The following is an 11,353-nucleotide window of genomic DNA, read 5'->3' on the forward strand; positions in this document are numbered from 1 at the left end:
ATGCATGAAAGTTTTTTTTTTTTTTTTTTGTTCGTTGTAGTTCAGAAGAACAGCATATGTTTTAACTTGGAAATCTTTTGTAACATTATAAATGTCTTTTTAATATCAAGTCCATTTGATACATCCTAGCTGAATACAAGTATTAATTTCTTCAAAAAGAAAAACGGAACATTCCTGAAATTAATTTTCTACCCTTAAAACCTCTCTGATCTATTGTGTCCTTTCCCGATCCGGTTCTCTCTCTTAATTGGGACCGTGATCGATGAGGCAGGAAATGAAATTGCTTAAAGCCAAAAAATATTTTTCCAACATGTATATAATCGCGTTTTGTGTGTGTGTGAGAGAAAGTGTGTAGACTGCATACAAAACAATTGAAGTCATTGTTTTGAATGGGATCAGGCATCTGACTCAGACGATACTTTGCAAGGTCTCACCTCTCACACGGAGAGATGTAAAGGAGTGTCTGCTGGAAGGCTACACACCGAAGTGACACTTTTACCTCATGGAAAATGATCTGTTTCAAGAGACATTTAAATAAACCATATGCAGATAAGTCTAGCCTGCTCCCCAGCTGTTTCCTGTTACTGATTTCTCACACACACACACGGCTGCTCTCTGTATCTCCACACTTGGCTTAACCTTGTTTTATGTGAGCTCACTTTGCCACCCACAACGAGTCGACGTGTGTGTGCTATCCACTTGTTTGCGTGTTCCTTGTGGTTCTCGCCAAAATCGCACGTGTGTTCTTTTAAGACGCGCCTCTAGTTTGCATCTTGAAAGCCTTACAGTGATGTGTGTGGGTTTTGTGTTTGAAAGTATGTCTGAGTAACACGTTAGTCACCCAAAAATGCTTTCGAAAGTCTGTCACCCCTTTTCTGATGCCACCCCTTGTCAACTATGACTCTTCCAAACGGAGTAGACCCAGAGATCATTAGGCTATAAAATGGTTGTGTGTGTGTCATCTAACTTCCAGTAAAAGGTGATGAGGCTGATATGATGTGTTCAGATATTCCTGCATGTTCAAGCCTTGGTTACACACACTGACTCATGTGTCGCTGCATGTTTCTCCATGTCTTGGAGGATACTGCTGACTTGAGTTGAATGTGTTTGAGTAACACCAGCTGAGCAAATGTGTGTGTGTGTGTGTGTTGAGCAACAAGCCATGGGCTTCTTCAAACTTTCGGGAAGTGACCTCACACTGCCTTAGGCAACAGAGGCAGTGATATCATTGACAGGAAATGCCACTAATGCCGGCAGGCACAATAGCTACTTGTGCTCTCAATGGGCAAAAGGAACTAGCACATGTACAAAACACTTTTTTTGTTTGTGTTAAGATATTAATTAACATGAGGTATCAAATAGTGGACAATTTCTGGAGTAGAAATTTGTGGTAAATGAGTGCAGCATTGAGCAGTATTTTGTTAGTAGACCTGAATATTAGAAATTGAATGATGTTGTTGTTGTTGTTGTTGTTAATGTTCACAAAAACATTTATTTTATAAAGGAATACATTTTAATTGAGCTGACTTTGATCTGTGAAACACAAAAGAAAATATTTAGCAGAATGTTTAAGCTGCTTTGTCCAATAAAGGCTGTCAAGCTTCGAAAAATAGTAGCCCACATTTCGTGTCCCTAGTCTTCTGAAGTCAGATGATAGCTTTGTGTGGAGAACAGTTTGAAAATCCACCCTAACTCCCAAAGCTCACTTCCAGTTTCATATATTCAAACTTTGCATGACATGTATTTAACATTTTTGTGTAAATGGTTTCTGTAAGTGCGTAAGATGTTTCAGCAGTGATTGAGTTTGAATCTATGTGGTTTGTAATTGCAGATGAATAATTGAGTGATTTACGGTTTTGTCCCTCAGACGGAGGATTCTCCCAGTCCGAAGAGACAGCGTCTTTCTCAGCAGTCTGTACTGGAGTTTACCTCTGCTCCTCCTTCCACACCCTCACCACCAATCAGACCATGGGAGCTTCCGCCCAGTCGCAGGCCACACCCCTATCCCCACCCACACTACCACCCTGAGCGCTGCCACACACCTGCACGGCACAGACGCAGGTATGCTGTTGTTAGTTGTGACTGGTAGTACTGATGTGAATGTGCACTGAATGAGTTGAACGATAATAATGAAGGCAGTGACTTTTGTCAGGTGTGTTTGTCTATTGCTTTTATACAGCATTCTAAGCACTCGTTTTGTGGTATCAATTTATAAATTCTAGTCCCCCATTGAACAATTTTAATATAGCCTTTTATTTAAATGAAACTTAATTTTTTTTGTATATAAATAAACATTAAGTAGTCCGTTTATAGGTGGCATAATTATGATACACAATAAATTTAGTGAATGAAGGCAATAAAAAAATATATTTATTTATTTATTTAAACAAACATGCAGTGCTGCCAGTGGATTTATTATTATTATATTATAGTTTATATATTGGTTTACATATTTTAGTTTATATATATTATATTATGGTGTATTGTAAACATTATATTTTAGTGAATCTTAATGAAGGATTGTTGTAGTATTTATATTGATGAAAACACTGGAGTAATGGCTGTTGAAAATCCAGTTTGATATACAATACTGTATGTTCAGCTTTGAATATATTATTTCCGTGGTGGCACATAGAAAAATGTTTAAATTGTAATAATTTTTACAACGTTCCTGTTTTTTTTTGGATCAAATAAATTGGTAAGTATAAGAGACTTCTTCCAAAAACATTATTAAAAATTGTGTATTTCTTTTTTTGTGTGTGTAACCCTGGACTACAAAACAAGTCATAAGGGTCAGTTTTTTTGTTTAAGACTGGGTTTATACATCATCTGAAAGTGTGTATGTATATATATATATATATATATATATATATATTTTTTTTTTTTTTTATATATATATATATATATATTTATGGTAGGAAATTTACAAAATGTCTTCATGTAACATGACCTTTACTTAATATTCTAATAATTTGGGGCATAAAAGAAACCCTTACAATGCATTTTTGACTGCTTTTGTGGTCCAGGGTCATATTTGATTATTAGTGTATATTACATGAATGTGACTTTGCCTGTGCAGTCCTCCAGTGCGGCGTCAGCGCGGTCGGCGAGAGCGTCTGTCGCGGCACCATCCCCCTCATGGGTCCCCGGGTGGGGGACAGGATGAAAACTATCGCCACCATCCTCACCCACATTCTCTTCATCCCTACGGCCAGCCACCATCCCACCCTCCACCCGGCCTAGATGAGCCCCGGGCCTTTCACCCCCCGACGCTCTCGCCACGGTTATTGCACCCCCCGCAGCAGGGAGCTATTATGATGGATCTCCACGAGCAGGTTAGAGGTTTGGGGCAGGGTCTCTGTGGGATGATAACTGGGACCGAAGGTATCCTAATGAAGTTCCCATCCAAGAAGATCAAGCAGACTCATAAGATGTCTTGTATTATAACTTGTTTTGTGTGTGTCATGTACCTCCCAGCCCCATTAACAGGGCTCAAGTACTCCTCCATCAACCAAAGCAGAAATGTCTTTATTTTAAATCTAGATGTTATGTAGCATTTACGGATGCTTTTTTCCACCATGGACGAAAGGTTATTGCACTTTTTTTTCCCTCCCTCACAATTGTGAGTTGTTGTATTTGTAATTGCTATAGTATTAAATAATTGAAGAGGGCCTTTTTTGGACAGATCATTAATAAATCAAACACTATTTATTAATTTTTTTTTCCTCTGTGTGTGTGGATTTTTAGCTCCCTCAGGGTACAGTTCCGGTGTCATATACAGTTTCTCCAGTTCCGCCCCATGGTCTACCTGCCCCCCTCTGCACGGGACAGCATCTCCCAGCATGCTCTTCTCAACAGCAGGTGCCCACCTGTTCTGTGGTCTTCAGTGGACAGCAACACTATCCAATCTGTAGCGTACCTCCTCCTGTAAGTATATATCAAGGAGTGGAAAGGCTTAGATGGCTTCAATTGATTTTGGGCAGCTCATTTGATTTGGTTGTATCTGCTGCCACCCAGTGGTGGAAAGTTGTCACCTTCCTGTTTTGACCTGTTTGAAGTGTTTTGTAGTGGCTTGAATCTGCTAGTCTAATGTCTGTTTGTTTGTTTGACCTGCAGATGTTGCCGCCATGTTCAGTGCAGCATTTGCCAATGCCGTACGCCGCATTTCCTTCTCTCCTCTCCAGTGATCCCCCGTTCCTGCTTCATCCGCCGCATCTATCACATCATCCGCCCCACCTCCCGACGCCTGGACAGTTCTTACCCTTCCAGACGCAACAGTCTCGATCTGTAAGTATAAAAATATTATACGCACACTGCTTTATATTTTACTAGTTATACCATTTAAATGAGTCTCTTATTCTCAAAAAGGCTGCATTTAATTAATAATTTTATTATTATTATTATTATTTTTAATGTTGTAAATTGTTGTTATGCTTTTAAAATGTCTTATTTTATCAAATTTTTGTTTGTTTTTTATGCATCCCTTCAGAGCAAAATAGAATATTTACTATGCACAAATATTTTATAACATATGTAAATATTTATATTAATACTTGCATTCTTTTTTTTTTTTTTTTTAACTATAGTTCTGCTATGTTAGAAAGAAATAGAATTTCAAATATTTGCATTAAATCTGCATTGTTGTCTTTTTTGACTAGCCGCTGCAGAGGATAGAGAATGAGGTTGAGTTATTGGGGGAACACCTGTCGGTAGGTGGAGGGTTTAACTATCCCCATTCGGGACATCCTAGTCCTCTGCCCCCTTCCACCCCACTGCAGTTCCTCTCCCATGAACCCCTGCCCCAGGAGCTCTTTGGAGTGGTGAGTGATCTTCATGCTTCATCACCTCTGCTCAAGCTGATGGAGGTTTTATGTGTTTTTCCTGTGCTCTCTCCAGCCGTATCCACACTTCATGCCTCGGCGAATCACAGGCAGACGTTACCGCTCTCAGCAGCCTGTACCTCCACCTCCTTACCACCCAAGTCTGCTGCCCTACTTCCTGTGAGTTACACATGCAGACATACACCAGAGTGTTGTGTTGGAGAGCCAGCGAGCTGGAGAATAATAATGTCACTGTTTCTGTTTGGTGGGCCAGATCTGTTCTTCCAGTCCAGCCAACAGCAGTGGGTCCCACCATTAGCTTGGAGCTGGATGTAGATGATGGAGAGGTTGAGAATTATGAGGTGAGAGTCCTAGAAAACACTTCATGATGAATATTTCCGATCACTTTTTAGGTATACTTTTGTTTTGGTATCGTTTCACATGCGCTTTTTTGGTTGACTAGGCTCTGTTAAACCTTGCGGAGCGTCTTGGAGAAGCGAAGCCTAGAGGTTTGACAAAAGCCGATATCGAACAGCTGCCTTCCTACAGATTCAACCCCAGCAACCATCAGTCAGAGCAGACTTTGTGAGTACAAACTTAAAAAAACCTATTTGTTATTGAACTGTATTTGTGACCTTATAATAAATCAAGAGATTACATATATACATTAATATTTGTACTTTTAAAGGGGTAGTTCAACCAAAAATGATAATTTTGTCATTTACACTGCTTCATGTCGTTCCAAACCTGCATGAGTTTCTTTCTTATGTCAAATATTAGATAATTTGAAGAATGCTGGAATTCAAACAGTTGATGGTCCCCATTGACTTCCATAGTATTTCTTTCCCTGATATCGAAGTCAGTGGGGACCAACAACTGTTTGGATCTTATATCATCTTTTGTGTTCAACACAAGGAAGAAACTCATTCAGGTTTGGAATGACATGAGGGTGATTAAATGATGACAGAATCTTCATTTTTGGATACTATTTCTTTAAAGCAATTCAGAGTCAAAATGTCAGTTCAGGCTTTTTCTTTTTGTTTTCTTTAAATGCATTTGAACAAACTCTCGATGTTGTCCCTGTAGGTGTGTAGTGTGCATGTGTGATTTTGAGTCTCGTCAACTGTTGAGAGTACTGCCCTGTAATCATGAATTCCATGCCAAGTGTGTCGACAAATGGCTGAAGGTAAGCAATCTTGCAAATGTATTCATTTAATTCATTTTAACCATTTATTTAATTCATTAGTAGTAGTGGTGGTAGTAGATAGATATTGATTTAGTTTAATGTATTTAAAAATGTAACTAGCACTAATCTTTGTGCTATTGTGACAGCGTGTTTATGCAGATAGATTTGCCTAACCTACTGCTTGTCTTCAGTTATGATCTATATATTTCTTAGACCTATTTGACCATATCTGTCCTCCTCTGTCTTCTAGGCTAACAGAACCTGTCCTATTTGCCGAGCCGATGCCTCTGAAGTCCAGCGGGATTCTGAGTGACGCTGCTCCCCGAACACGAACACACACCACTGAACACTTCAGTCATTCTCCCACCGTTACATTCAGTTAACTTCCACATGCATAATTACTCCTCGCACACAGATGACTGCTGCAAAGATTCATAAAAACTTTATGCATCAAAAGCATCGTTTGCTATTCATCTATGAATATCCAACTAATTGAGACACACACAAACTCATCCCTTTGGATGTTTGATCACTAATTCTTTGAGTGGAAGTCCAAAGATTATGGTTCATATTATCATTCTGGTTCTGAGATTGTTTTTTCTTTTCTTTTTTTTAATATAAATCTATATATAGTTTAGTTCTGCCCTTTGGGGACGGGTGTTGGTATGTTGCTGTGTGTGTGTGTGTGTGTGTGTGTGTGTGTGTGTGTGTGTGAGAGTGTGAGTGTGTGCACTAACATTCCCGGCTATGTGAGCACACTGTGGTGTGGTGGTCTTTACGAAGGTTAATGTTGTGAGCATGGGCTTTTATATTTTACCAACAAATATAGCTATATATAAATATGTATGTATGTATGTATCAATATAGAGGGACAAATTACAAAATTCATACTGTTTTTTTTTTTTTTTTTGGGTTATAAAAAAATTATGGAACTGTCTTTTTCCAAAAATGGAACAAAAGATTCAAATGATATCTATAAATAAAACGGGGCTTTTGGGTGGGTCTTGCTCAATTATGATTTAGCAGTCTTTATAGAATTGGAAAACTGTGAGTTGTGTGTGTGCTTCTGTGTGAAAGAGTGTGTATTTGAGAATCGGTTGTTTGTTATTTATCCCATATGTATGGTACAGAACACTGGCTTGTCGCTCTCACGTTTCTTCTCGTCTGGGATTGGCTGAGGATGCGCACTGACATGACATTTGATTGGTTTGGAGGTCCTTCGATGTATACTGCTGCAGAATTTTTTTGTTTTTTCAGTTTTCTTTGCCGTCGGTCACATTTGCCTTTAAAATAACCTTTTTTAAGAAAAAACATTGTGTATTTCTAATCCATAGCCTGTCCTGCAGATTGATTATGTAATCAAGTCACCACTTTTCTCTTTTAGCACTTAATGTCATAGTTTACCCCAAAATGGACATTTAGCAGAAAATGTACTCTTATAAATGTTCTTCTTCTGTTGAGCCCAATAGATATTTTGAAGAATGTTGGTTACCCAGCAGTTTACATCCATTGTATTTTTACTTCCCAAACTATAGACATCATTGGCTGCAAGCAGCTGTTATATTACTAACATTCTTCAAAATATCTTCTGTTGTTCTCAACAGAAGAAAGAAACTGATAGGTTTGCAACAACTGAAGGGAAATTCAAATTTAGAGTAAAAAAATAATGACATTTTCTTTTTTTTTTGAACTCCTTTAAGACTTTCATTTCTTAAAATAGTGATCCTTCATCTTTTTAAACCCGAGCTAAAGTTTCATTTTTGTGACTTTAGTCATTAACATTGCCGCAATACCCCTGAGTTTACCAAAATTAGCTGTCACTTTTAATTTAGGTCATTATTTGATTTCATATGCCTTAAAATTTAGTAATCAAAGACTCCGTCTTGGATGTGTGTATGTACAATGAGTGTTCAAAGAGTACAGATTATATCGTAGCATTTCGGTTTCTTTAAAAAGGGAAACGCACAGATTCTGCAGGACCAAATGGAGGGCAATACACACAAACCCCTTGAGAAATGTGTCATTTTAGGTACCTTCCTTTCATCCCTGCAAGGCTCTTGGTCTTAGTAAACGGTTTATGTCTCTTGTCCTTTCATTTGCTCTCTCACTGCCCTCTCTATGTAGTGTTTTTTTTCTTTTTTATAATATATACAGCCTTCCAGTGCACCCACTCTTACAGCCTCCATAAGGCTGTTATAGCCATTCATAGCCATGTGCGTTACTTTATAATGAACACTTGAGATGCGTTATGACTTAGACGTGTGTTTGTATGTGTATGATTGTATTCTGTCATGCATTGTTATCGTTATGAATGGATATAACTGCCTCTGTGTGGCATTATGTAGGCTCTATGACTGGTGTAGAAAGTGTCATATGAATTGTGATGTAGTCTCAGAGCCTGCAGTGTCTTAATGAGAGATGCCTTTAAACCATTCTCCAGTGTCGTCCGCTTCAGTGTCACAAGTCGAATTCATGAGCAGAAAATGATGAATTCTTTATTCTTTGCAAACAACAAATGTGCATTACCTTACTTTGTCATTCTGTGTTCTAGAAGTTTGATTTTTCCCTGCTTGGTACAATAGCAGTTACCTCAGTTTTACTATTTATGTTTTTTTCCCCTTAATCTTTTGCAACACCAATAAGAGAGCTTATGATTTCTCTTGCATTTGTTTATTGGTTGTTTTAATTCTTACCATTAAAAATACAATTGTATCATTTAACATGTTGTAGTTTCATATGTATAATATCTGTAACCAAAATCATTTGAAGGCTTGATATAAAACTTTTTAACAAACATCTGTACTTTTTTTTTTTTTTTCTTTTCTTTTCTACACACACACACATACAGACATATGGAATGCCACGTCTGCCAAAATAAAAAAATAAAAAAAAAAATATATATATATATATATATATATATATATATATATATATATATATATATATATATATATATATATATATATATATATATATATATATATATATATAATAAATATACATAGAAAAGCAAAAAACTAAAATAATTTATACATTTATTTCCTTATTTATGTATATATTTATTTTTTCCCATATTTATTTATTTCTTCTTTTATTCATTTATTTATTTATTTCTTCCTACACACACACATATATGTGTATGAGAGATATTTCTAGTTATGCTTCACTACGTAGTGCAAATTATTTTTTTTCTTTGTCTCTTCTCCCTATTCCCAGTCTTTTGAATTTCATAGGGTGGCTCAGTAATAAATGTATAATGTTCTCTTCCTTGACATTTCTGTTCTTTTCTTTTTCCATTCATTATCCCATTTCTTTATCTCTGTTGTTTTCATTCTTGTTTCAAGTTTACTGTTTGGTTAAAGGAGTATTTCGACCCCTTCAAAAATGCAAAACATTGAATGTTTTTACTTGGACATTTTTAACCCAGCATGGAATTCTAGAATGAATTTTTTTTTTTTTTTTTGAAGTCACTCTCAATTATTTTCATTTACTATGTCAAAGAAAGAAAAGTTTTTAGTGTACTCACCCTCAAGTCTTTCAAAATCTGACATTATACTACAGGACACAAACATGTATAGATGAATGTCTAAACGGAAAGTTCATGCAGGATTTAAGAAGCAAGGTTTTTGGAGAAGATCAACTTAAAGACTTTGAATACTGTCCACTCTGTGTATGAAAGAGCAGCTCAGACATTCTGGGTATACAGCACAGTGTTTTGGCTAATGGTTGATTATTTCCGGATGTGGCTGTCTTCAGAGAAAGTGTGGTCTCAGTCCACATGAAGTAATGCTGACTAACTGATTGGCCACTCTGCTTCTGGGAATAATGACGGCACAGGACTTTCACAACAACACAATCCCACACAGAAAGTTGTGCGCACATGGTAACAAGGTTGATAAAGTTACCAAAAACTACCTCTTTGACTCTAAAGAAGAAAATTCACTGAACTTAGGTAATGTTTGCAAGATTTGTGGCTTTGTCTGAGGCACATAATAGTAGTTTTGTAACTGCCCATATATATAAAATTCAAAACAATATTCATAATTACCTACATGATGATAAGTTACTAAAACAGCTTCTTTTTTGCAGTCAATAAATGGATAATATTGATACGGAGAGTGATAATAATAATAGATTTCAATGAAGGAGAAAAACTCTTCCAGCAGAGGGCGCATGGAGACTGAAATAAATGAAAACATGGCATTGCACATTGACATGTGATTTAATTGACACTCCATTCATGAAGAATGATCTGAATCAGGTCTGTTGTTGAATAAGCGAGACATACAGAGCTGTGGGTCCCCAGCACAGAACTAAAAACCACTGGTCGACAACAGGCTATCTAAAGAAGAAACTTTTATTTTACTTTATTTAAACATAATGTTGTCTTATAGCATCCAGCTTATACCTTAATTTCCATTAACATTAATGTACATTTAAAATACATTTGCTATTATAACGAAAAGAAAAAAACAACAACACTCTTGGGTAACAGCTATAATTTGCTATAATTTTAATTATTGTAAATGATTTAAATTATCGGTTTTCATTTTAATTTAGCAGTTTAAGTAAATAATTTTGTTTCTTTTTTATTTTTATTCGTTCTTTTTGTGTTAGTAAAGTTTTCACTCTGTATTTCGGTTTTAGTTACATAATTTTTATGTTTATTTCAGGTAGTAATTATTTTATTTCAACTAACAAATAGACCAGTGTTAGCTCCAAAATGGACTTTTCCTCACTGCTTTGTGCCTGATCAGTTTTACAAGCTCAATATGATTAGTGTTGGAGTGGATTTATGTCTAGGACATTGTCAGCTTGTGGGCACTTCTTCCACCAATGCCCACTTTACTTCTGCTTAAAACTTTTCAACCCTTTTGTCTATAGCCTGATTTCTTCTGCTTTTCTCCTCATTTTGAGTTGACTGCAGCACCACCAACAGGTTCACACTGTAAGATAAAAAAGAAGAAATATTTGAACCTTGAACTTCTTGGCCTAAATAATTCTTAATTCTCTAAATCAGGAATATTTTTATTTGGCTACTCAGGTAGCTGATATGCTGTAATGATATTCATCATTCTGAACAAAACCTTAACATGAAGTTTTTATATGTCTTCAATTCTGTCCAAACAATTCACAGGCTCACGAATTTATAATTAGAAATGCAAAAAATATTTTGGGTTTGAAAATATTATTTCTTATATTTATTTACATACTAAATTCTTGGTCTTTTTAAAGCCACTTCTAAAGGTGTGGTCACATTAACTGTTGTTCTGCGACTCTTCGCTGAAAAATTCAGTAATTTTAACAGGAATCCATACGATTTTGCAAGTGACTTTAGTGTGAGCTG

The 11,353-nt window shown here is 36.4% G+C and overlaps 1 protein-coding gene across 1 annotated transcript in view; it reads left to right on the plus strand.

Annotated features, from left to right (window-relative positions):
* LOC113044194 (E3 ubiquitin-protein ligase RNF38-like) overlaps positions 1 to 8,800 on the plus strand; it is a 30,507-nt gene extending 21,707 nt beyond the window's left edge. The window contains exons 4-13 of the mRNA XM_026203918.1: positions 1,868 to 2,061; positions 3,080 to 3,335; positions 3,748 to 3,927; positions 4,117 to 4,287; positions 4,659 to 4,820; positions 4,897 to 5,000; positions 5,095 to 5,182; positions 5,284 to 5,405; positions 5,907 to 6,006; positions 6,257 to 8,800. Of these exons, the coding sequence (XP_026059703.1) occupies positions 1,868 to 2,061; positions 3,080 to 3,335; positions 3,748 to 3,927; positions 4,117 to 4,287; positions 4,659 to 4,820; positions 4,897 to 5,000; positions 5,095 to 5,182; positions 5,284 to 5,405; positions 5,907 to 6,006; positions 6,257 to 6,319 (1,440 nt within the window). The 3' untranslated portion in view covers positions 6,320 to 8,800. The remainder of the gene's footprint in view (positions 1 to 1,867; positions 2,062 to 3,079; positions 3,336 to 3,747; positions 3,928 to 4,116; positions 4,288 to 4,658; positions 4,821 to 4,896; positions 5,001 to 5,094; positions 5,183 to 5,283; positions 5,406 to 5,906; positions 6,007 to 6,256) is intronic.
* The last annotated feature ends 2,553 nt before the right edge of the window (positions 8,801 to 11,353 follow it).

This window comes from Carassius auratus, chromosome 26 (assembly GCF_003368295.1).
Source record: "Carassius auratus strain Wakin chromosome 26, ASM336829v1, whole genome shotgun sequence".
Classification (NCBI taxonomy): Eukaryota; Metazoa; Chordata; class Actinopteri; order Cypriniformes; family Cyprinidae; genus Carassius; species Carassius auratus.